The 25,165-nt window shown below is 50.7% G+C and overlaps 1 protein-coding gene across 1 annotated transcript in view; it reads right to left on the minus strand.

The window, feature by feature from the left end:
• The window catches only part of SLC2A9 (solute carrier family 2 member 9), a 245,638-nt gene that overhangs the window by 96,662 nt on the left and 123,811 nt on the right, over nt 1–25,165 (minus strand). The window contains exon 9 of the mRNA XM_018049726.1: nt 3,960–4,147. Within this exon, the coding sequence (XP_017905215.1) occupies nt 3,960–4,147 (188 nt within the window). The remainder of the gene's footprint in view (nt 1–3,959; nt 4,148–25,165) is intronic.

The following is a 25,165-nucleotide window of genomic DNA, read 5'->3' on the forward strand; positions in this document are numbered from 1 at the left end:
AATAGGTGATGTTATCTAACCATCTCATCTTCTGTTGCCCCCTTCTCCTCCTGCCCTCAATCTTTCCCAGCATCAGGGTCTTTCTCAATGAGTTGACTCTTTGCATCAGGTAACCAAAGTACTAGAGCTTCAGCTTCAGCATCAGTCCTTCCAATGAATACTCAGGACTGATCTCCCTTAGGATGGACTGGTTGGATCTCCTTGCAGTCCAAGGGACTCTCAAGAGTCTTCTCCAGCACCACAGTTCAAAAACATGAATTCTTCAGCACTCAGCATTCTTTACAATCCTCTCACATAATTTCTGGTAAAATGAAGGGGACAGAGCAAGTCTTTAAGTGCATTTAAAGGCTTTCATCCATGTCAGCTAGCTCTCTCCTTTGGTCTTGTGAATTATTTTGGGGTAAAAGGTAGCAGGTGCGGGGAGGGAGCTTGGACTAGGGCACAGGACAGTGGGCTCTGAGGCTGGGCTTTGCAGCTCACCAGCACTTGTCCTTTGGTTTGGAAGAATGAGGGCCTCCTTGATAGCTCAGTTGGTAAAGAATCTGCCTGCAATGCAGGAGACCCTGATTCGATTCTTCAGTCAGGAAGATTTGCTGGGAAAGCGACAGGCTACCCCCTCCAGTGTTCTGGCCTGGAAAATTCCATGGACTGTATAGTCCATGGAGTCGCAAAGAGGTGGACACGACTGACTTTCACTTCACTTCACTTCATTAAGAATGAAGTAGGACTTGTCCCCTTAACTGCCTAGGGATGACCTAGGCAGCCCGGTGACATACACAGGTATACTCTGAAGCATGGAGTTGAACTGGGGTGGTCGCCAGGGGCTGGGAGTGGGGGAAACTCAGTGTCATTAATGAATAGGTATAAAGTTTCAGTTAAGCAAGATGAACAAGCTCTAAAGATCTGTACAATATGATGCCCATGGTTAACAATGTCATATTGTGCACTTAAACATTTGTGAAGAGGATAAATGTCATGTTAAACGTCCTTACAATGATAAGACGGAGGACGTCCCTGGTGGCACAGTGGATAAGAGTCCGCCTGCCAATACAGGTGACACAGGTTTGATCCTTGGCCTGGAAAGAGTTCATGCTGTCGGAGCAACTAAGGCGGTGCATCAGACTACTGAGCCACAACTCCTGAGCCCATGCTCCACAGCTGCTGAAGCCTGCGCTCTGCAACTAGAGAAGCCCCTGGAATGAGAGGACTATGCACCGCAGCTAGAGTAGCCCCCTCCACTCTCCACAATTAGAGAAAGCCCACGAACAGCAATGAAAGACCTGGCATGGCCAAAAGTAAGGAAATAAATACATTAAAAAACAAGAGTTGGAAAGTAGTCAACGCAAAGGAAAGTGACTGAGATCTCACATCTGCTGGCTCTGGGAGCAGAGATTTTTTTTTTTTTTTTCCATCTACACTTATGCAGTGGGGCTTACAGACACACTCGAGTGGAAACAAAGTAATATACCATATGCAAATTGGAAAATTATGTCTAACAGAAGGAGAGAATTCTGTTTAGAAATGTCATGGTTCTCGATCTAAATGCCTCATTACATACAGATTCCATATGCGGTTTTACAATTCCACGTCTAAACTTTAAGAAACAGATGCTTTCTCTCTCTGCTTATTCAGAACAGGGAGGGAGCATCTGAAACAGTCTAGCACGACAAAGGTCCATGTAGTCAAAGCTATGGTTTTTCCAGTAGTCATGTACGCATGTGAGAATTGGACCATAAAGAAGGCAGAGTGCCAGAGAATTGATGCTTTTGAACTGTGGTGCTGGAGAAGCCTCTTGAGAGTCCCTGGGAAAGCAAGGAGATCAAATGAGTCAATCCTAAAGAAAATCAACCCTGAATACTCTTTGGAAGGACTGATGCTGAAGCTGAAGCATCAATACTTTGTCCACCTGAAGAGCCGACTCATTGGAAAAGACACTGATGCTGGGAAAGGTTAAAGCCAAGAGAAGATGGGGACAACAGAGGATGAGATGGTTGGATGGCATCACCGATTCGATGGACATGAACTTGGGCAAGCTTTGGGAGACGGTGAGGGACAGGGAACCCTGGCATGCTGCAGTCTATGGGGTCGCAAAGAGTCAGACACGACTTGGTGACTGAACAACAGCAAGCACGACCTTATTCTTATCCAGAGGAGGCAACAATAGGACTAGGTCAAGGTCAAGCAAGTTAACCCAGGTGCCCCCTCCTTCTGCTGACTCAACTAGACCAAGGTTAAGCAGATAAGCCGCAAGATGATTTCACTTCATCCTGATATTTCCAACAAGAGATGCAAGAGAAAAAAGAGAAATGAGGCTGAAGGTTGTGGTTGTTAATTTCCCTCCCCCGACTGGAACCAGTCCCCTTTCGGGTCGTCTCCCCTGCCCACCCACAAACAGCCTCCCTGCCGACTCTAGTATGCCTGGGTCATACCCGCAGGGCAGCTCTTTCATCTGGGCGTCTTCAGAAGGTCCCTTCTCCTGCCCTCTGGGCCCAGCCACACTTGTCCTGACTATGTAACTGACCTCAGAAGGAATCTGATTGCTTCAGTGCAGGAATCTCCTCTACGTATTCCTGCCAACTGGCTGGCCAGCTGGCTTACACACTTTCATGAATGGGGAACTCACTACCCCTGGAAGCAACTCACTGTTTTCCAGAAGCAGCCATAACAATAATGATCCTAAGTCTGCCTCCCTACTCCTAAAATTTCTGAATTCGACCTTTTGGAGCCCCTAAGAGAGAAGGGGAGGCTTTGTCCAATGGTGGGTTAGGGTACCCCAAAGAAGAAGATCCTCCTCTGGTTTACCTGCCCACATCAACTTGGGCCTCAAGAAACTTTTCTTTAAAGCCTTGAAATTTTCTCAGGTCAAAATCATGCATTGAAGCCAGCCCAGCCAATGTTGTTGTTGAGCAGTTGCTAAGTCCGACTCTTTGCGACCCCATGGACTGCAGCATGCCAGGCTTCCTTGTCCTTCACTATCTCCTGGAGCTTGCTCAAACTCATGTCCATTGAGTCATTGAAGCCATCCAACCATCTCATCCTCTGTCGTCCCCTTCTCCTGCCTTCAATCTTTCCCAGCATCAGCCCAGACAAGGGTACCTTTCTTTAAATAATCTCAATGTCATGTTGCTTACTTGTGACTTTCTAATATCTTCCTTAAGAAATATGACTTTTAGGCACTTCTCTGGTGGTCCAGTGATTAAGAATCTGCCTTCCAATGCAGGGATAGGGGTTCCATCCCTGGGCGGGGAACTAAGATCCCACGTGCTGCGGGACAACCTCAGAGCCCATGCTCTGGAGACTGAAAACCACAACTCGAGAAAAACCCACATGCTGCAAGGAAAGATCACATGTGCTCCAAGTAAGACCCGACACGGCCAAATAAACAAATAAATATATATTTTTAAAGACATTTGACTTCTAAGTGTTTCTGCTAAGTCACTTCAGTCATGTCCGACTCTGTGCGACCCCATAGACGGCAGCCCAACAGGCTCCCCTGTCCCTGGGATTCTCCAGGCAAGAACACTGGAGTGGGTTGCCATTTCCTTCTCCAATGCATGAAAGTGAAAAGTGAAAGTGAAGTCACTCAGGCATGGCCAACTCTTAGTGACCCCATGGACTGCAGCCTACCAGGCTCCTCCACCCATGGGATTTGCCAGACAAGAGTACTGGAGTGGGGTGCCATTGCCTTCTCTGCTAAGTGTTTCTAGGGATAAGCAATTATAATGATAGGCAGCATTTAGTAAGGGGTAATTCTAGGCTAGCTGCTTGAACACCTCACATGGATTATCTCTTTCCATATTACATTATCCCATTTTACAGATGTGGAAACTGATGGTGAGGTTACATGATTGCCCAGTGGCACAGAGCTGAGCTAGAACCCAGGGCATACAGGGTCCAAGCCCAGGCCCACCTCTCCCCACCGCTCCCTCTGGTTCCTCTGTCTGTGCTGGAGCGCTCACCGCATTGAGGCCGCAGAGCTGGTAGCAGGCCATGGAGATGACCACAGTGATGAGCTGCCAGCAGACGAAGGGACTCCTGAGCAACTCCAGCACGGATACCAGCCGGATGTTCCTCTGCACGCGGCTCTCCGCCAGGACCTCCTCCATCTCGCAGGAGATGTCCTCTTTCCCCAGGAAGGTCCGGAAGGCTGCCAACAGGGAGGAGCACAGATTTCAGTGGGGATTATTAGGACGTCTGCTGTGTCTGATGTTAGGGCTCCCGGGGATGGTCCGTCCCACCATCCAGACACACCAGATGGTTGTATATCAGAGATGCAGCTGGCAGGGGTCTTTGAGGCCATGGAGTTCCAAGCCCTTGTTTAAAAGTAGGAAAATAGGGACCTCCCTGATGGTCCAGTGGCCAAGAACTCTATTCTCCCATTGCAGGGGTCCCAGGTTGGATCCCTGGTCAGGGAACTGAATCCCACATGCCACAACTAAGCGTTCACATGTGACAGCGAAGAGCAAGATTCTGCATGCTGCAAGTAAGACCGGAGCAGCCAAATAGATAAATTATACACACACACACACACACACACACACACACACACACACACACACACACACACACAGACCCTGCTTCTGGGAAAGATTGAAGGTGGGAGGAGAAAGGAATGACAGAGGATGAGATGGTTGGATGGTATCACTGATTCAATGGACATGAGTATGGGTAAACTCTGGGAGTTGGTGATGGACAGGGAAGGCTGGCATGCTGCAGTCCATGGGGTCGCAAAGAGTTGGACATGACTGAGTGACTGACCTGAACTGATATATACACACAAAAGCAGGAAAACAGGAGGCCCACAGAGATGCAGTGACCTGCTCAAGGTCATTGAGTTGGCCAGGAGAAGAACCCCTGGAGAACCAGGCTCCTCTGACTGCCCCCACTGCAAAGCTGAGCACATCCAGAGTTCAAATCCCATCTCTACCTCTGGGTAGATGAGCAGCGTTCATGCCTCAAAAAGTTCCTGTAATGACCGAGAGATGTAACATATGCTAAACCCCTGGCTCCATGATAATGCACTGAGCACCTCCTGTCTGCCCAGCCCTGGGCACTCATTCTCACTGGTGGTCTCTAGACGGAGGTCAGATTGCCACTTGACCAGGATACCTGGAAGGGGGATTGAACTAAATGATCTCCAGGGCCCTTTCCACACAACCCTGTGAAACACAGAAAGCTGGATTGAAATATTCTCAAAGAGCCAATCTTGCCAGGATTCAAGCTCACTCCTGTGACTCAGGCTTTCCCAGGCTGAGCACTGCAAATTTCCAGCCTCAGTGAGCTTCTCATCTCTCTCTCTTTTTTTTAATCAAGCCCTTAATCGTGCAAACCACCATGGATATATGCACGAAGCTGGGCTGTCTGATTAGACCCCTGAGATCACAATAATTAGATCAGGAGAGAGGCTTTTAGAATGCAGATTTAAATATTTAGCACTTAGGTATTCATCCTCCTACAGGGGAGGAGGCTCGTGATGGCTCCTGGGGACAGTCCATTCCTGACACAGTGGGCATTATCCCTAAAAACACTGCTCTGAGCCTCAGGCCAGATGAAACTGTTCTTCTTAGGTAGGAAAAATCAACACATGGTTGTTAAATCTCTCCAGATTCTGCAAGCCCAGGAAGGCTCTGAGGTGTTATTCCCAGAAGTATAGTAAAAACCACCTCAGAAGGTCTCTTTTGTAAGCTGTAATTTAATATTTTCCCCAGCATTTATTAAAGATAAGTGGAGGAAACAGCTGAGGGGGTAATGTTTCTGCAGCATTTACCAAACCACAGTATTTCTCAAAGTTCAAAAATGCAAATTCATGTCGTAAAGTAAGCCTAGAGTTTCAGGGCAAGGAAATATTTCTCTTCTTCCTGACATACATAAAATAAGCAGAACTTGTGAACCTTTTTTTTTTTCCCTTTTCACTTTGGTGCTGGGAAGCTCTCAGTTAAACTCATTGTTCAGCTCTTAAGAGTTTGCTGGAGCAAAATTCTTTCTTCTTCCTCTTGAAAGTTCTGGTCTCATTCTTTTTTCTTTTAGTTTTTAAACATTATTTATTTATTTCTGGTTGTACTGGGTCTTTGTCGCTGCCCTGGCTTTCCTCGGGTTGCACCGAGCAGGGGCTACTCTCTGGGTGCAGTGCACAGGCTTCGCATTGCAGTGGCTTCTCTTCTCCCTGCACTTGGCCATGCCCTTCACTCTGCCGGGAATGCTCTTCCTGCCTTTCCTCGCCTGGCTAACTTCTCCCACTTCAATGTCAGAGCCTGGGCTCTCACACTCTCTTGTGCTTTTTCCCACCTTGGCACCTTCTCGCCACACTGTCATCAGCACCTGCTGTGAGCACCTGGAAGCCCAGTGCCTGGTGCCCGGGGGAGAGCAGGTGCCAAGTTGGTGTTTGTTGATCCTGCGGAGACAGTTGCTGCTGCTAAGTCGTTTCAGTCGTGTCCGACTCTGTGCGACCCCATAGACGGCAGCCTACCAGTACTGATCATGTAAAGGGGTGGTCTCGTGTATGCTGCTGCTAAGTCACTTCAGTCGTGTTCGACTCTGTGTGACCCCATGGACAGAAGCCCACCAGGCTCCCCCGTCCCTGGGATTCTCCAGGCAAGAACACTGGAGTGGGTTGCCATTTCCTTCTCCAATGCATGAAAGGGAAAAGTGAAAGTGAAGTCACTCAGTTGTATCCAACTCTTAGCAACCCTATGGACTGCAGCCTACCAGGCTTCTCTGTCCGTGGGATTTTCCAGGCAAGAGTACTGGAGTGGGGTGCCATCGCCTTTTCTGGGTCTCGTGTATGGTGGGCCAAAATCATGGGCTGTTCAGAGCCCATTCTCAGTACAAACTTACTGAGTATCTGCTGTGCTCCAGACGCTACACTGGGGAGGTGGTGTCTCCACCACAACCGCATCACATTTCCAAGTCAGGTTTTGTAGAATTTCAATCCCAGGAGAGGCTCCATGGGAACGAGATTCCCTGATCAGAGTCTAGTCTCATTGCATGAGGGCCAGCTCTCGGGGGTTCAAACTTCACATAAGCCTAGTAAAGGTTCTGGACTTCTCTGGTGGTCCAGTGATTGAGAATCTGCTTGCCAATGCAGGGGACATGGGTTCGATCCCTGGTCTGGAAGGATTCCACATGCTGTGGAGCAACTCATCCTGTGCGTCACAGCTACTGAAGTCCTATCATTCTAGAGCCTGCACTCCGCAAAAAGAGAAGCCTCTGCAATGAGAAGCCTGAGCACTGCAACCAGAAAAAGACTGTGTGTAGCTATGAAGACCCAGCACAGCCAAAAATAAATAATAAAATTAAGAAAGAAAGAAAATTAAAACACACAAAGTAAAGGTTCTGATAAGTCCCGCAAGAAAGAAAGCCATCTCATTTTGTTTAGTTCCACATTTCCCAAATGTGTTCGCTGGTGCATCGACTAACATTGTGCAGAAGTACATCAAGAAGTGTGATTCTAACTTCACGTGGCAGTGTCACAGAGAGAGCAAATTCAGGACGTCCTGGGAGCCGGGAGGGGAACTCCATGGATGGCACTGGGCAGAGAGGAGGCAAATATCACCAGGTTACCCCCTATCTCTGTCTTTTAGGAGGCACTTTGAAGAGCAGAAAAAGCCAGGGGTAGGCAGAAGAATGACCACCATGTCAGTCCATATTCTAATCTCCTGTACCTGAGAGTAAGTTAGCATTCATGGCCAAAGGGGCATCGCAGATGTGATTAATGTGAAGACCTTGAGATGGGGAGGTTATCCTGGATATCAAGGTGGGCCCAACGTCATCACAAGGGTCCTTATATGAGAAAGGTAGGAGGGTCAGAGTGAGAGAGAAACTGGTGTGACCATGGAAACAGGGGTTGGAGGAGGGATGCACTTTAAAGGAGGAAGGGGCCACGAGCCAAGGAGTGCGGGCCACCTCTACAAGCTGGAAAAGGCCAGGAATGATTCTCCCTTGGAGGCTCCAGAAAGGATCCCAGCCCTGCCAGCACTTTGATGTTAGCCTGTTGAGTCCTATTTTGCAGTTTTGACTTCCAGAACTATAAGATAATAAATTGATGCCTTAAGCCACCAAAAGAAAACCAACGCAGAGCCACTGAAATGAGGTAGCTGTAGGTTCAACCCCACCACCACTCACTTTCTGCAGGACACAGGGAAAGCACCTGATCTTTCAAGCCTTAGGTCTTAACTGTAAGATGGGGCTGAGGCCACCTCTGTCTCCAGGTCACTATGACAACCACCTGGGGCAGCATAGGCAGGGCACCAGCCTGGAGCCTGGCTCAGCCTGGAGCTCAGTGCCATCAGTGACCCCTTTTGGGGACAAGTAACCCGCTGGGAAGCTAGAGGGCATGAGTGAAACCAGCATCAAGCAAGATTTAGTAAGGGCAAAGGGGGATGTGTCTGTTCAGTACTGCCAGGAATCTGGGAGGGAGGGCTTGGAAGGGATGGAGGTCACAGACTAGGGCCATGCAGTTGCAAACCTAGGGTTTAAGCACATAGCCCTGGATGAAGTGTCCTGGGTGGGTGACCACGGAAGAGTCACTCAGCCTCTCTGGACCCTGTCCTCACCTCTAATTCAGGGACGATGCTTGCGCCAGCCTCTTGGGGTATAAGGACTGGGTAGCGGGCCTTCACCTGGAGGGGTGCTTGGTCCTGAAAAGTGCTCATTTGGTGCTCTAGACCAGTAGGGGAGCATGTTGTGGTGGGACCTCTGGGCTCACCCAGAAGCTTGCCCTGGCTTCAGGCACGGGCCTTCCTGGTGCCAGCTCTCTCAGTTAGTGAGGGTACAGGAAAGGGCTCTGCTGGCATCTGATTCTCCCTGAGTGGTCACAGCTGCCTGGGACTTGGGGTTGAGAGGGATTCTGAGGTTGTCCTCTCTGCCCAGTGGGGAAGAATGGGTGATGGACCAGGCAGAATCCAACAGAGCAGGCTGGTGGCTCATGTGCCACGTGTTAGCTGGACCCACGTGGACAACATGTGCCAGGAGTGTCCAAGGGATGGGTCTGGGAGACCATTCATGGCCAGAGCCTGGATTTGGAAGTGGGTGATGGGGGAAAAGGGTGATGAGCTGGAGGCTGTGTGGTCCCATGAGCTCCTATCCTCACCATCTAAGAGAGCTGAGCCCACATCCTGCCCACCCACACTTCACACCACAACATAGAGAAATCCAGAAAAACAGGTGTTCTTGGCCAGGGCTGACTCACAGCCCTGAAGTTTCTCAGCCCAGTGATGCCCTCTCTGGAAGTGGAGCCTGAGCCTGGCAAACTCAGAGAAAGAACTGAAGGTTGAGAGCAGCCTGGTTCAGGCCCTGAAATACCCACAAAATGCTGCGCCCTGAGTAAAAATGGGCAAAGGTGTCTAGTGGAGAGGAGGTGACGGCCACGGAGACAGGCTGAGCTGGGCTCCACCCCAGATCCGCCGCCTGTCAGCCATGGAGGCCTGCAGGCCTCTGCAGCCTCACACATCTCTTTCCCTGGATTCCAGAGGGGTGGAATGGCTTGGCAATCTGGTATGGTGACACCTGCAAGGTCACCACACTTGTGACCGGTTGTGGAACAGTGGGTGATGGTGTTTAAGAGCCCCGACTCTGGGGCCACTGTGGGTGAGTCCCCATTCTGGCTTCACCACTTTTCACCTACTCAGATGCCAGGCTAGTTATTTAATACTTCTGTGCCTTAGTTTTCTCATCTGTAAAATGTACAGAACAGCCCTGGGCTGCCAGCAGTATTAAACATCAGCACTCACGTATTCCTTCAAGCAGGGCTGGCTCTTAATGACCAGGCGGCACTGTAAGGCAGCTAACTATGACAGAAGGCACTTGCTACAGCCTCCTGGGGGTTCCTTCTTTTATCTTCCTTTTATCTTAACCTGGCAATGAGTACAAAGCACTACAACCTACAGTGGGTTGAATTCTGGCCCCATACACTTATGTTCAAGTCCTAACCTACAGCTGGTTTATTTGGAAAAGGGATCTTTGCAGATGTAATTGTGACATCAGTTAAGCTGAGGTCATCCTGGAGGAGGGTGGGCCCTGAATCCCATATGACTCTCGTCCTTGTAAGAAGAGGAAAAGAATCACAGACAGACAGACGCAGGGGAGATGGCTATGGCGGATGGGGTTGGCGTGATGTGGCTGTGAGCCAAGGAATGCAAAGGATTGCTGGTGATACCAGGTGCTGGCAGGGAAAGCAGGTCCTGTTGACACCTTGATTTTGAACCTCGGGCCTCCAGGACCACGAGAAAATGAATTTCTGCTGCTTTAAAGCCTCCCAATTTGTGGTACTTTGTTCTAGCAGCAACTACCCGTGATCACCTTCATTAGCATTTATCACACCATGCTAGAGCAAAGCACAGAACAATCTGGAGAACATGTCCTCATGACCTGGAGGGGCCCTGGGACAAGGCAGGCCAAGGGGTTTTCTGGGGAGCCCAGGGGGATGGCCTCTGCAGTCGCAGGTAGGCAGCAGCGCTGAACTCAGCATAGCGCGGGCCTCTGCGCTTCTAAAAGGGGAGGTTTCATCCGTACGTGGCTTTCCCCACTATATTAGTATTTAAGAGGAGGAAATCACTGGGTTTTTAATTTAGGTTTCGTTCCTTTTTATTATTGACAGCAGTAGGACTCACAGTAGGGGTAGTAAAAAATACTGGAACTCATGTTGTAGTTTTATAACATTTCAACATGGACCAACCCTGGAGTTTTCACACGGCCCAAGTGAAGGGGCGTGGGGGCTCCACCAATCACTGGAGCTGTCAGCCCTTCGTCCTTCTTTGTTTTTGGTGCAGAGTGATATATTAAAGTTACGTGTGTAATTTACTGGTTAGTGGATCTGAGAATGGCAGTTTTCAGTTTTAATAGATCAACCAAGACAAGGAGCTAGGCTACCCACTCCAGTATTCTTGGGCTTCCCGTGTGGCTCAGCTGGTAAAGAATCCGCCTGCAATGCGGGAGACCTGGGTTTGATCCCTGGGTTGGGAAGATCTTCTGGAGAAGGGAAAGGCTACCCACTCCAATATTCTGGCCTGGAGAGTTCCATGGACTGTATAGCACATGGGGTCACCAAGAGCTGGACACGACTGAGCAACTTTCACTTTCAACCATGACAAATGTACCGGCAGCTGATAAAGAATCCTCCAAAGAAATGACAGATGAAAGATACAATGAACAGAGGCAGCACAAAGACAGAACAGCAGGCCTGCCACCTCGCTCCAGGCACAAGCCTGTTGTCAGCTCCCGTGGCTGTGACAGGAGGCAGCCTAGTAGAAAGTCTTAAAAGACAGAAGCTATCTATCTTTTCAAGGTAAGGTGACATTTTAACACGAGAGTGTGAGTAGCAACTTTTTGATGGAAGTTACTCTATGAAAAAAGATGTTTGGAAATGCTCCTATCACCTTGCAGCTTGGAAACCAAACTGATGGACACAGGTCACCTATTCAAACGCTCAAATCTGCTCAGTAAAAAAAAAAATTTTGCAAACATTTAAAAAAATTATTTCTGTTTGAAAATATTCCAGAAGAAGAGTTTCTGTGAGTTTTCCTAAATCTTGGTTGTTAAAATATGAAAAGGCAACATCTTCCGGTGATTCGGTGAGGACAGCCAATAGACAGCTGGGAAGATGGAAATGTATCAGCTGCACTCTCAGCCTGTGAGTAACCACATCCTTCCCTCTGGTCTAGGTGCAGGCCTGCAGTCAGCCTCTGGAGCAGGGATCCCACTCACAGGGGCAGGCGTCCGTGCCAGGGCACAGATCGTGCAGTGTGCTGACAGGGGTGTCCTGCAGCTGGCTCACGGCCACCGCTGCTGCCTCTGTCATCACCGGAGCCCCACCAGCTCCAGGGCAGGTCCTGATACTGGTGTGAAGCTTACGACACATCATGCCAGAGACTGGGCCTCATTCAGGGCCTGGTATGCAGCAAGTGCTCAAACCATGCTGGAAAAATGTAACTGGACCCTACTCACATTTGCTGATGAGCTGGGCTTCCCTGGCGGCTCAGCTGGTAAAGAATCCGCCTGCAATGCCGGAGACTGGCTTTGATCCCTGGGTTGGGAAGATCCCCTGGAGAAGGGAAAGGCTACCCACTCCAGTATTCTGGCCTGGAGAATTCCATGGACTATAGTCCATGGGGTCGCAAAGAGTCAGACACAACTGAGTGACTTTAACTTTCACTTTAGTCCAGAGGGGAGGGGGCTCTGAGGGAGAAGCCTGTGCGTGGCTGGGGTTGGTCTTATTCTCTTTGGCCCTGAGTCAGATCAGGACCAAGGGCAGAGCTGTGATGAATGGGATGTCAGCTCACCACAAGAAATAACTGTTGGATTGATGTGTTCCAGGGTGGGCTGGGTGGTCTCTCGAGCAGTGAGTTCCCCATCCCTGGAGGCGTGCAAGGAGAGGCCTGATGACCACCCGTTGGAGATGTTGTGGGAGGACCCCAGGCCTTAAACAGGAAGATGGGAAGGGGGACAAAGTCTCTAAAGGCAAGCACAGAAACTCAGAAATGTGCAGGTTCCATGGGAGAGGGGAGGTTCATCTCGGTGGTGGTGGGGCTGGGGGAGGGACTGACACATGCAGTTGTAACTAGCTGTCTGTGGAGAGAGAGGAGAGGGATTTAGAAATGACTAATCTGTGAGCCATTTCCAAAAGTCATTCTCTATGGAAGACAACCCTCCCAGAGGAGTCCATCTTCCTGAATCCCCAAGCCACTTAAATAGCTCACCTGTCTACCCCAGAGCTTCCCCTCTGGCTCAGCCTCCCACCCACTCTTGCTTCCCAGGATTCACATCTCTTTCATATGCCCTCTGTGTCCTAATCACTAACTCCAAAGACCTTGAAAAAGGAGTGAGAATTTTCATTCCCCATCTGGAAAGAAACCCCTCTGGGAGGCATGATCAACTCTCAGGCTGGGAATGGGAGGCATTTTGCAACTAATTCTTGTACCAGTTAAAGACTGGCCTTTACTTGGGGGACTCAGAACACCAAGCAGGGGCGAGGAGGTGAACATTTATTGTGCACCTACTGTGTGCCAGGGGGCTTCCCTGGTGGCTCAGTGGTAAAGAATCCACCTGCAATGCAGGAGATGTAGGAGACATGGGTTCAATCCCTGGGTGGGGGAGACGCCCTGGAGGAGGGCATGGCAGCCCACTCCAGTATTCTTGCCTGGGAAATCCCATGGACAGAGGAGCCTGGTGGGCTGCCATCCGTGGGGTCACAAAGAGTCCGACATGACTGAAGCGACTCAAGCGCAGCACAGTGTGCCAGACCCTGGGCTGGGCGTCTTACAGACTTGGCTGCAATTCCTAGTGTGGTTTAGCCCCCTGAACTTCAGGGACATTAGAAGACCTCCCAGAGATCCCAGGTAGAAAGGAGAGAGTCAGTGTTTCAGCCTGGATCCGTCTGATCATTCTTTCCACACACTTCAAAGGATGATGAAAAGACAGCGGAACGCAGAAGTTACCAGAACCAGATTCAGTTCACTTCAATTAACCTGCGGCTTCTGAGAGCTTTGACATGCCGCAGGTGCCAAGGTCTACTATGTTAAGGAAAGAACAAGGCAGGGTCTCTGCCTGAAGGCGTTCTCTCGAGTGGGAGTCAGAGGCAACTCACTACCACTCCAGTGGGCAGAGATGGAGGTGGGGCCGGCAGAAGCTGCACAACCTCCCTGCAAGATCAGTGCTCTGACCGCTGTTAACAGATGGGGAAACTGAGACTCAGCAGGACCACGGGATGTACCATGTCACACAGGAGAGCTGGCGTTTCTACTCCTATGCTGCCCCTGCCCACGGGGTGATGCAGGCTGGGCTCAAAGGATGATGCTGACGAGAGGAGGTCACAGACAGTGCAGGCCTCCTGGTGTCGCCTGAGCTTGTTCAAACTGCGTAACTGAGACTTCATGCCTGTTGATGGCAGCTTCTCATTCTCTGTCCCCCCACTCCAGTCCCTGGCACTCACTATTCCACAGCTGGATTGGATGAAATTGACTATTTAATTAAATTAAGTAATTAATTAATTTTAGGGGCAGCAACCCACAAGAGGATGTACACTTATTTTTTTGAATCTTTATGCAATTTGTTACACTATTGCTTCTGTCCTGTGTTTTGGGTTTTCTAGCTGCAAGGCATGTTGGATCTTAGCTCCCTGATCAGGGATGGAACCCACATCCCCTGTATTGGAAGGTGAAGTCTTAACCACTGGACCACCAAGGAAGTCCCTGAACTTGACTGTTTCAGAAATCTCATGTAAGTGAGAACATGCAGTACTTGTCCTTCTGTGACTGACATCTCACTTAGCGTAATGTCCTCGAGGTCCATCCATGTTGTCACCCTTTTGCAAGGATGCCCTCCTTTTGCAAGGCTAAATAATATCCCATGGCATGTATATCACATTTTCTCGATCCATTCACTCAAAGTTGAACATTGGGTTGTTTCCATATCTTGCCGATTGTAAGCAGTGCTGCAGTGCTAGTAGGAACAGGAGTGCTAACAGCTCTTTGCGATCTTTGTTTCGATTCTTACGGACCAACGGAATAGAACAGAGAACCTAGAAATAAACCCATGCATATAGGGTCAACTGGGCTTCCTTGGTGGCCCAGATGGTCAAGAATCCGCCTGCAATGCCGGAGACCCAGGTTCAATCCCTGGGTCAGGAAGCTCCCCTGCAGAACGGAATGGCAACCCGCTCCAGTATTCTTGCCTGGGCAATGCTATGGACAGAGGATCCTACAGTCCACAAGGTTGCAAAGAGGCAGACACGACAACCAGGAAATGGCAATGCAGGTGTATGAACCCCAGCGGTCTGGCTCAGAGAAACTAAGCTCCTGACCTCTGCGGCGTGCCACCTCTCTGCAGCTCTGCCAAACCTACGGAAGTGCTTCATTCTCCATCCAGGGCCCTGAGCTCCAGCTGTAACACACATAGACACAAGTGTACACACACACACACACACACACACACACACACACACACACATACGTGCTTACTTGCTTTCTAAGCTGTCTCAATTTTCTCCTTGACGTCTATAAAGTAAAAGACGGAGTTGCTAATACTTAATCAAGAGAGAAAAACGAAGCCTCGAGTGGGTGGTATGGTGAGGCCACTTGACCTTCACCTCTGGCTTCTTCATCTCTACGACAAGGACCTGTGTGCAGACGCCCTCACAGCGTTGCGGTGCTTACTGTCTCACATGCGAATACAAGGGCTTGTAGATGTCAGTGCCACTCTTGCTCCGATAAACCACTGACATCGGAGCAAAGAGCTAGGGGCAGGATGATCATGGTTGTCTAGCAGGTTAGAAGCATGGGGGCACCGTCAAATTTTGGGCTGGTCTTTCCCTGATCTTGGCCTGTGGCTCCTCTCCTGCTCCTTTGGGGATGGGGAGTGGCAATGAGAGCCCCATGGACACAGGCCAGGAGAAAGGGCCTGGTTCCAGCTCAGACACTGACTTGCCCAGGGCCTCTGGCCAGGCATTCACTCCTCCGCTGTCTGCAAAAAGCAGGCACTGTGTTCGTGCCAAGTCGCTTCAGTTGTGTTTGACTCTTTGTGACCTCATGGACTGTAGCCTACCAGGCTCCTCTGTCCATGGGATTCTCCAGGCAAGAATCCTGGTGTGGGTTGCCATGCCCTCCTCCAGGGGATCTTCCCCATTCAGGGACTGAACCCACACCTCTTAAGTCACATGCATTGGCAAGCATTTTTTTTTTTTTTCCACCACCAGTGAGCCTGCATTGGCACTGGCTTATTTCTCATCCCTGAGACTGGAGGAGGGTCTAGGCCGAGCTCAGCTACTTTCCCCCAGATGCATTCCGTTTGAGCCAAGTTCTGTCCTGCTTTTCAGTCACCTGTGTAGATCCCAGATTCTGTGGTTTTATAGACCAAGACAAACTTGGGTGTAAGAACTGGCCCCATCACTTATTGAGTGACTTTTGGTAGGTTGTACCAACCTCCCCAAGTCTCTGTTTCCTGACCTGTAAAATGGGAGTGAGAACTCAGATCTCGTAGGCGGGGAGGGGTGAAATGGGCGAGCCATGGGGACAGGACAGGTGCCGCAGGCCCTTAGCACGTGCCAGCCCCCTCCTCCTTTCTCTCAGGTCACTGCACAGAGTTAGGACCTCCTCTGCCTGTGCACCTGTGCTTCAGGCAGGCCATGCTTATTTCCTCATGGCAGTGTATTAAAAAGCAGAGACATTGCTTTGCCAACAAAGGTCTATACAGTCAAAGCTATGGTTTTCCCAATAGTCATGTACGGATGTGAGAGTTGGACCAAAAAGAAAACTGAGTGGTGAAGAATTGATGCTTTTGAACTGTGGTGTTGGAGAAGACTCTTGAGAGTCCCTTGGACTGCAAGGAGATCCAACCAGTCCATCCCAAAGGAAATCAGTCCTGAATATTCATTGGAAAGACTAACGCTGAAGCTGAAACTCCAATACTTTTGCCACCTGATGTGAATAGCCGACTCATTGGAAAAGACCCTGATGCTGGGAAAGATTGAAGGCAGGAGGAGAAGGGGATGACAGAGGATGAGATGGCTGGATGGCATCACTCACTCAGTGGACATGAGTTTGAGCAAACTCCAGGAGATAGTGAAAAACCGATGTGCTGCAGTCTGTGGGGTCATAAAGAATCGGAAACAACTTAGTGGCTGAACAATAACATTCAGTGCACATTTACTGAATGTCTTCTACACACCAAAAGCTGGCCTTCTGTGAGTCCTCATCTCAGTTACAAGTGCTTGGAATTTGACTTCAGGGAAGAGTGGCTTTCAGATTGTACATCAGTCTCCATGTCTCAGCATGACCACTTTGAGCTGGGGCCTTTCCTGAACACTTCATCAACATTCAACGTCTGGTTCCGTCCATCTCAGTACATGTTCAGACATCCCTGCCTCCAGAGTCTTCCTGCCACTGTGAGAGGCTGCAAGCAGTCTCCAAATTACATGACTTTGTATAAACACACATGCTTCGCTTTGACCTGGAAAATCTACCCTGAGGCAGACTTCTTAGGTACAGAAGAAGAAACTATCAAGGCAAAAACATCAGAAGGGCCAAAGAGACTCTGAAACATCTCCCTGGTGAAAACGGCCGGTCTGCATCCTACAGCACCCTCATCCCTGTCTCCCCCTCTTAACCTTCTTCTCCTTCACGTTCCCAGGGCAGGTCAAACTCCCTCCAACTGCCACGAGCAACTGCCAGTGTGAAAGAAGTCCAGAGCTCCGGAGACCAGGACACATGCTGCGCTGTGAAGTGTGCTCTGAACTCTGCTTTCATTCATCATTTTAACAAGTGTTTAGCGAGCATCTACTACAGGCCAGGTGCTGCTCTGGGTGCTGGGGTTTCTGCAACGAAAACAGGGAAAGTCCCTGCCCTCAGGGAGCTTTCATTTGAGTGGAGGAAACAGATACTAAACCAATTAACCAAGAACGAGGCGAATTCTGGTCATTGATAACATTCCGGAAAAAGAAGAAAATCAAGTCAGGATGAGTGACGGTGTGGAGGAGAGGCTGCTGTTGGAGCTATTGAATTGGGAAGATGCTTTAGAAGAGCTGCCAGTGCAGCAGAGAACCTGCTGAAGGGAGGGAGGCAGGGCTGGGCAGACGTTTAGGGAAAGAGGCCTCCAGGTGGAGGAGCAGGGGCAAAGGCCCTGGTGACATGTACCAGGAATATCCCACCTTTATTAGCTGAGTTAGATCCTGCCCACTGGGACTCAGTCCCAAATCACCCTCTTAGAATCGCTCCTGTGTTCCCGGGCTACGATTGTGCACTCCACATTCCCAGGACTCCATGCTAGCCCACTCGTCAGGGTCCACCCATGAGACGCGCTGATGCGGGAGAGAAGGTAGGAAGAGGGAAGATGCTCTTCTGCACCAGGCTGAACCTCTGGCACCATGAGTGGTGGCGGCTCCCAGTCTGCCTCAGAGACAGAGGCTCTGGTGTCCCCAGTGGCAATGACATCGGCCACATTTGTGCCAGCAGCCCTGCTCTGCAGCCACAGGTGTGCTACCTGTGGTATCAATAAGGAGTGAGGGCTCTGGGGTCCGAGCCGGAGTGAGGACTCTGAGGGACCCAGCCTGTTGCCCCGCCCAGCGCCTGGGCAGCCACGCCCTACATCATGCCGCTCCGTCTGAAATGTTGTTTCTGTTACTCCTGGGTTCCGAGTGCGACAGCTCAGGGACCGTGATGTCTTCTCCCTGCATCTCTCTGAGTCTTAGTCGTCCCATCTGCGTAATAAGGAGCAGAAACACTGCAGGTCTTCCCAGGTGGCGCAGTGGTAAAGAATCTACCTGCCAACGCAGGAGACACAGGTTTGATCCCTGGGTCAGGAAGACACCCTGGAGGAGCGAATGGCAAGCCACTCCAGTATTCCTGCCTGGGAAATGCCATAGACAGAGGAGGCTGTTGGGCTATATAGTCCATGGGATTGCAAAGAGTCAGACAGGACTGAGCACATGCAGGGAAACACTGTAGGCTTTTTTTGTGTGTGAGAGTTAAGACAATGGATTCAGTAAACACACCTCTGTTAATTTCCTGTGGCTGCTGTAACAAGTTACCACAAACCGTGGCTTACAACAAGGCAAAAGCATCATTTTACAGTTCTGGAGGTCAGAATCTGAAAGCGGCTTCCGTGGACCACAAGCAATGTGTCATCAGGGCTGAGTTCCTTCTGAGGCTCTAGGGAAATGTCTGTGCTTTGACTTTTCCAGCTTCTATAGTCTGCCTGCTTTTCTTGTCTCATGGCCCCTTCCTTCATCTTCAAGGTCAGCAACCTTGGGCCCAAACCTTCTCGTGCAGCTATCTGGTTTTCTCTCTTCTGTCTTCCTTTTCCACTTAGAACAATCCTTGTGATTCTACTGAGTCCCGGTGGATAACCTCAAGTAATCTCTCCATCTCAGAGTCAGTCAAGTAGCCACCTTCACTCCATCGGCCTTCTTCATTCCCTTGTCACGTAGCCTAACCTGTTCACATGTTCTGGGAAGTAATATGTGGACACCTTTTGGAGGCAGAGGACCATTACTCAGCTTCCCACACTAGCACACATTTTATTTCGTGCCATCGCACAGTCCCTTGGGTGGGGAGCAGGACACTCCAGAAGTGACTCTTGTGACCTCCCCGTAGTGTGAGCCCGTGGGTGGTAGCAGACCCCGAGGGCCTGTTTTCCAGGAGCCCAGAGCCCAGATGAGCTCCTGCCCCAATGTGCCAGAGCCTGACCACAGAGCCTGCAGCTGGACCAGCCTAGAGGAAGCATCTTGTCCATCCTGATTACACAGGGGGAGAAACCATGGCTCACGGACGCAGCACAGCAGGAGCAGGGTGCCTGATACCAGCCAGGGTGTGACTCTGGATCCTGGGGTCTCTCTCGGTGCCTGCTGTCTATAATAGCTTAACAGGATTGATGCCCATGAGCTGATTAGCCAGGATGCTCAGAGGATGCACACGCTGTTCCCAGAGTCATGGGGCCAATCATCCCCAGTTGCATCTCGCCCGCACACCCCTCAGGCAAAGCTGACGCATCCCTGGTGCCCAGGTTTGGGACTGAAAAGTCTCCATTCCACTGCTTCCGATGTGGAGCTCTGTGGCTCATAAAATATTGAAGAGGGCATCGTTGCTTTCCATTAAACACCCAGTGTAGGAAGAATGAGTTCTGGAATACTTAGGGGGCTGTTTTGGGTGGTGCTCTGTACATGCCAAGCACATTCGTGAATTCTGGCAGGTTCTTCATCTTTGAGTGTTGAGAAGGGGTCCTCTGTTGGACCACCGCCGCCCACGTACCTGCCCCTGCCCAGGAAATGGGGCACTTCTCCTAGATCCCTGAGCTGGAGGGGAAAGATGCCAGGTGAAAGGGGACTGGCAAGAGTCTCTCTCTAGGAGTCAGGAGCCCCGGCTTTTGAGCCGCTGCTCCAGGAGCAGTCAGGTGTGGGGAGGATGACACATCCCAACCCCTTGGGTTGGGCTGCTTGGCTGTGGGAAGGAGAGGCCGAGCTGCCCTCTCCTCGCCCGGAGGACTCACTATTGTTAGTCACTATTCTCCCTGGTAGCTCAGCTGGTAAAGAATCCGCCTGCAATGCGGGAGACCTGGGCCCCATCCCTGGGTTGGGAATATCCCCTGGAGAAGGGAACGGCTACCCACTCCAGTATTCTGGCCTGGAGAATTCCATGGACCGTATAGTCCATGAGGTCACAAAGAGTCAGACACTTCACTTCACTTCTCTTTACTATTGTTAACGACTTTCACAAGTGAATGGTCTTCCACACCTCAGACCACACTTTCAGAGCCTTGATATGTTTTCTTATCTTTTTAAATAAGTGAAATGGGCTGAACACAGGGGATAGTGGAGGAGGCACGGCCCTGAAGGAGACGCAGGCGGTCCCTGTCCTGTGTGGGGAGGGAGGGGGGCGGCAGGGAGACTCATTTAGCAGCAGGTGACCCTACAGTGTCGTCAGTCCCAGGGTGAGATGGCCGTGGGTGTGAGGGACAGGGTGGGGCTGTGATGGTCAGTGCTGTGTGTCACCTTGGCTGAGCCACAGAAAGCAGGCATTTGGTCAAACACACGTCTAGATGTCATGGTGAAGGCAATTCTTAGCTGAGTGTCCCATTCACATCAGTTAGACCTGGAGGAAGCAGATGATTCTCTGGAATCTGGGTGTGTGTGTGTCCATGTGTGCCAAACTGCTTCAGTCGTGTCTGACTCTTTGCAACCGTGTGGACTGTAGCCCACCAGCCTCCTCGGTCCTAGGGATTCTCAAGGCAAGAATACTGGAGTGGGTTGCCATGCCCTCCTCCAGGGGATCTTCCCGACCCTGGGATTGAACCCTCGTCTCTTACATCTCCTGCACAGGCAGGTGTGTTCTTTACCACTAGCGCCACCTGGGAATCTGGCTGGCCCCACCCAATCAGTTGAAGGCCTTAAGAGCCAATGACTGAGGCCCCGATGAGAAAGGAGCTTTGCCTGCAGCAGCCTCCAGAGTCGAGCTGCAACATCAGTTCTTCCCTCGTCTCCAGCCTACTTGGCCGATGGACTTGCTGGGCCCCACAAACACGTGCACCAGCTGCTTAAACTGAATCTCTCTCTCTGCCTCTACACACACACACACATACTCACACACACACACGCATACGCATATTGGTTCTGTTTCTCTGGAGAGCCCTGACCAGCCTGGGGACCCCAGGAAGACGTCACTCCGTCTCCCTCCTCCGCTGAGGATGTCTTTCTAGAACCATGTGGCCTCCCTCATTGTAGCGGAAGGAGGATATACCCACAGAGCCCCGGTTACAGGGCAGGACCTGACCAAGGGCGACAGACCCTGTGCTCCGCAAGCCCTCACCCCGGATGTCAGGCCAAGCTTTGGGTGCTGCTCACAGCACCTGGAACATGGCTGGGAAACTGAGGCAGCCTTGTTCCCGGGACACAGGGCTCCTCTGGGGCTGATGTTGGCGGGAGGAGGTGTCAGAGCCTTGCTGGGTGTTCTCTGTTCTGCATAGCACCCAGGACTCTCCTGCCCAAGCCCCGTCCCTGGTTTCTCTGCTGCAGGCTGGGCTGGTCCCACATCTGTAGTCTCTCTATCTCCCCATTCCCTGCACAGGCACCCAAACCAATGAAGGCCCGCTCTCTGGTCCACCTGGTGTCAGCTTCTCAGGGGACCTGACCGACAGTCGGTGGTACAGACATTGAATTCCAAGCTCCTGTGGAGATGCACAGAGCCTCCCAGCACGAGTAGGAATAAGCTGGGCAAGAAGAAAGGATAAGTATCTTCAACAAGACAGGGTTCTCCCAGGCCTCTCAACAGCTCTTAGAGACAGAAGCTCCTCCCAGGGCCCAGGACCTCTCTGTGTGACCTCAAAGTCTCAGTCTGGATGCTTGTGGCCTCTATGGGCAGTTATTTCTTCCCCCTCCTGGACAAGGACCTACTTGATAAACATTGAGTGTTTGTTGATTGACTGATTTTGGCCACATGATTATGGTGACTGCAGCTGATGTTGCTACAGCCTTTTTGAAGGCTGCAAAATGTTCTCACATCCATGATCTTATTTCATCATCCTTCCGGTTCCTGGAGGTAGGCATTTGTACTATTCCCATTTCACAGATGAGAAAATTGAGCCTCATCCAAGATGATGGGCAATTGCCTGAGCTCATAGGGCTACCACGTGGGGAAGCAGAGCCTGGAACCCATGCCCTACCTGAGTCCATACACCATGGCTTCCACAGAGCCCGGGAGTCTCAAAGAGCCACAGTGATGTTACTGGTATAAAGAAGGAAAGAAAAGCATGTTTTAACTTAGCAGCCGACACCAGAATGTCTCTCAAGGAAAGAACTGTCTTGGCTGAGAAAAATATTTTGATAAGTGCCTGGAGGAAAAGGGGTTTGCTGAACGTTTGCATGGCAGATGCTTTAGCTCCAGAAAGAAGAAAGGCTGCTCCACATGCTAGAAGGAGAGGAAATTGGAGCTTGGGGGTCCTCTGAGCAGGCAGAGGGGATGAGCGGAGATGAGAGGGGAGAGCAGAGGCTGGTGGCAGGCAGGAAGTCAGGCACCCTGGGTATCGATCCCTTCTGGAAACCCTCCGGTGATCAGGGGGCGTGACTGCTGCTATGATGTTTGGGGAAAGCCAAAGTGGGTGCTGAAGTTCAAGTTGGGGCTGTTATGCTCAGAGGGTAACAAGGGTTACAAGCGTAACAAGACAGCAAGTAAGCGTCCTGGTACCCAAGATGGCTCAACTTCCAGAAGCACTCTGGACTTTAGAGACATTTGAAGGGCACTTTGAATGTTCCCATGCAGTACAATGGGGGCACAGACAATTCCTCCCAGTGCTGAGGGGCATGGGGACCCCCAGGAGACCCAGGGGCTACCCCCGGATGGCACCAACCACAGGCATGATGTTGAAAGCATCCTCTGCTTGCTGGAACCTTCCATGAACCTCCAAATGTAAAGTGAGCATAAAATAGCAACGGTTGGTGAGGCTGTGGAGAAAAGGGAACCCTCATAAACTGTTGATGGGAATGTAAATCAGTGCAATCACGGAGGAAAAGAATATGGAGATTTCTCAAAAAACTAAAAGTATAACTACCAAGTGACCCAACATCCCACCCCTGGGTATATATCCAAAAAAAAAAAAAACCCATGAATTTGTAAAGGGACATGTATGCCAGTATTCCCAGCAGACGTATTTACAACAGCCAACGTGTGGAAACGACCCGTATGTCCATCAACAGATGGACGGATGAAGAAGATGTGGTACGTATATACGCAGTGGAATACTACTCAGCCACAAAAGGAATGAGCTGTTGCCATTCGCAGGAACATGGATGGACCGGGAGGACATCATGCTCAGTGAGATAAGTCAGAGAGAGACAAGTACCGTCTGACACCATCTGTGCACGTGTACATGCTCAGCCGCTTAGTCGTGCCTGACTCTTTGAGACCCCATAGACTATAACCCGCCAGGCTCCTCTGTCCATGGGATTTTCCAGGCAAGAATACTGGATTGGGTGGCCATTTCCTCCTCCAGGGGATCTTCCTGACCCAGGGATCAAACCTGCATCTCAATCAGGGGTACACAGACCTCTCCTCCCCTGAAGGGCCCTCCCAGAGGTGGTGGGATGGAGGTGCGAGCTATCAGGTGTAGGGCTCTAGGGATGTACTGCACAACACAGGGCACAGAGCCACTTTTGTAATAACTTTTAATGGAGTGTAACTTTTTAAAAATGGACAAAAGATGTAAAAACTAATCTATGCAAAAAAATGAAAAACAAAGGTAAAGTGGGTGTTGCGTCTGACTCCCAGTCTCTCGCTGTTTGGAATGAAAATGTGCCTTGTGCTCTGGGAAACCGGGGCTTTTACGAGGTGTTTTCTGAGCTGTTTTGCTGCCTGCTATGGACCCTTGGTGGAGAAGGCAATGGCAACCCACTCCAGTACTCTTGCCTGGAAAATCCCGTGGATGGAGGAGCCTGGTAGGCTGCAGTCCGTGGGGTAGCGAAGAGTTGGACATGACTGAGCGACTTCACTTTCACTTTTCACTTTCATGCATTGGAGAAGGAAATGGCAACCCACTCCAGTGTTCTTGCCTGGAGAATCCCAGGGACAGAGGAGCCTGGTGGGCTGCCGTCTATGGGGTTGCACAGTCAGACATGACTGAAGCGACTTAGCAGCAGAAGCAGCAGCATGGACCCTTGGGTGTTCTGAAGGGAGGTGTCAGGCTGCCTGGGCTGCAAATCCTTTGCTCTGTAGTCCATCCTGCCAGCAGGCTCTCTAGCCAGGGGACAGGGAGCCCTGGAGGACTGACCTTCCAGAGGCGAGGTGGGGAGAGGATTGAGGTCACTCATCATGGCCACACCATGAAGATGTAGAGTGACAACCAGGGAGGGTCTTCCAAGAGCAGGTGACTGTGCTGGACAGGGCAGAGATAAGACATCTCCTCTTCCTGCTGCGTCCCTCTGCCAGGTCTGGGAGGTGGCACCACTTCAGTTGACAAGTGTGAGCCCAGGGCACTCACCTGCCCCTCCGGAGACCTCTCCAGTGTCTCTAGATGGGCATAGTGTGGCCAGGAGCTGCTAGGCAAGAATAGGGTCTGGGAGGGGCTGACTACCCCAGGGTTTCCTTGGGTACCTTGGTACCTTGGATGGCCATCTCTGGACTTGGCTTGAGTTTTGGTGGAAGCATTTGTGGGGCTGGAGGCTGCAGGAGGACCAGCTCATGTCATGCATCCTCCCTTATCAAGAGCGCAAAGAGCACAGAGCACAGCTCTCTCACAAATCTCCATCCAGGTCTGCCTTCTCCCCTTCCTGCCCGTGTTGTTGTTTAGTCACTGAGTCGTGTCTGACTCTTTGCAACCCCATGGACTGTAGCATGCCAGGCTTCCCTGTCCTTTACTATCTTCTAGGGTTTGCTCGAACTCATGTCCAACGAGTCAGTGATGCCATCCGACCATCTCATCCTCCGTCATCCCCTTCTCCTCCTGCCCTCAACCTTTCCCAGCATCAGGGTCTTTTCCAATGAGTTGACTCTTCACATCAGGTGGCCAAAGTATTGGAGCTTCAGCTTCAGCACCAGTCCTTCCAATGACTATTTAGGACTGATTTCCTTTGGAATTGACTGGCTTGATCTCCTTGCAGTCCAAGGGACTCTCAAGAGTCTCCTCTGGCACCACAATTTGAAAGCATCAATTCTTCAGTGCTCAGCATTCCTTATGGCTTCCTGCCCTACTTATC

The sequence above is a fragment of the Capra hircus genome, chromosome 6 (assembly GCF_001704415.2).
Source record: "Capra hircus breed San Clemente chromosome 6, ASM170441v1, whole genome shotgun sequence".
Lineage (NCBI taxonomy): Eukaryota > Metazoa > Chordata > Mammalia > Artiodactyla > Bovidae > Capra > Capra hircus.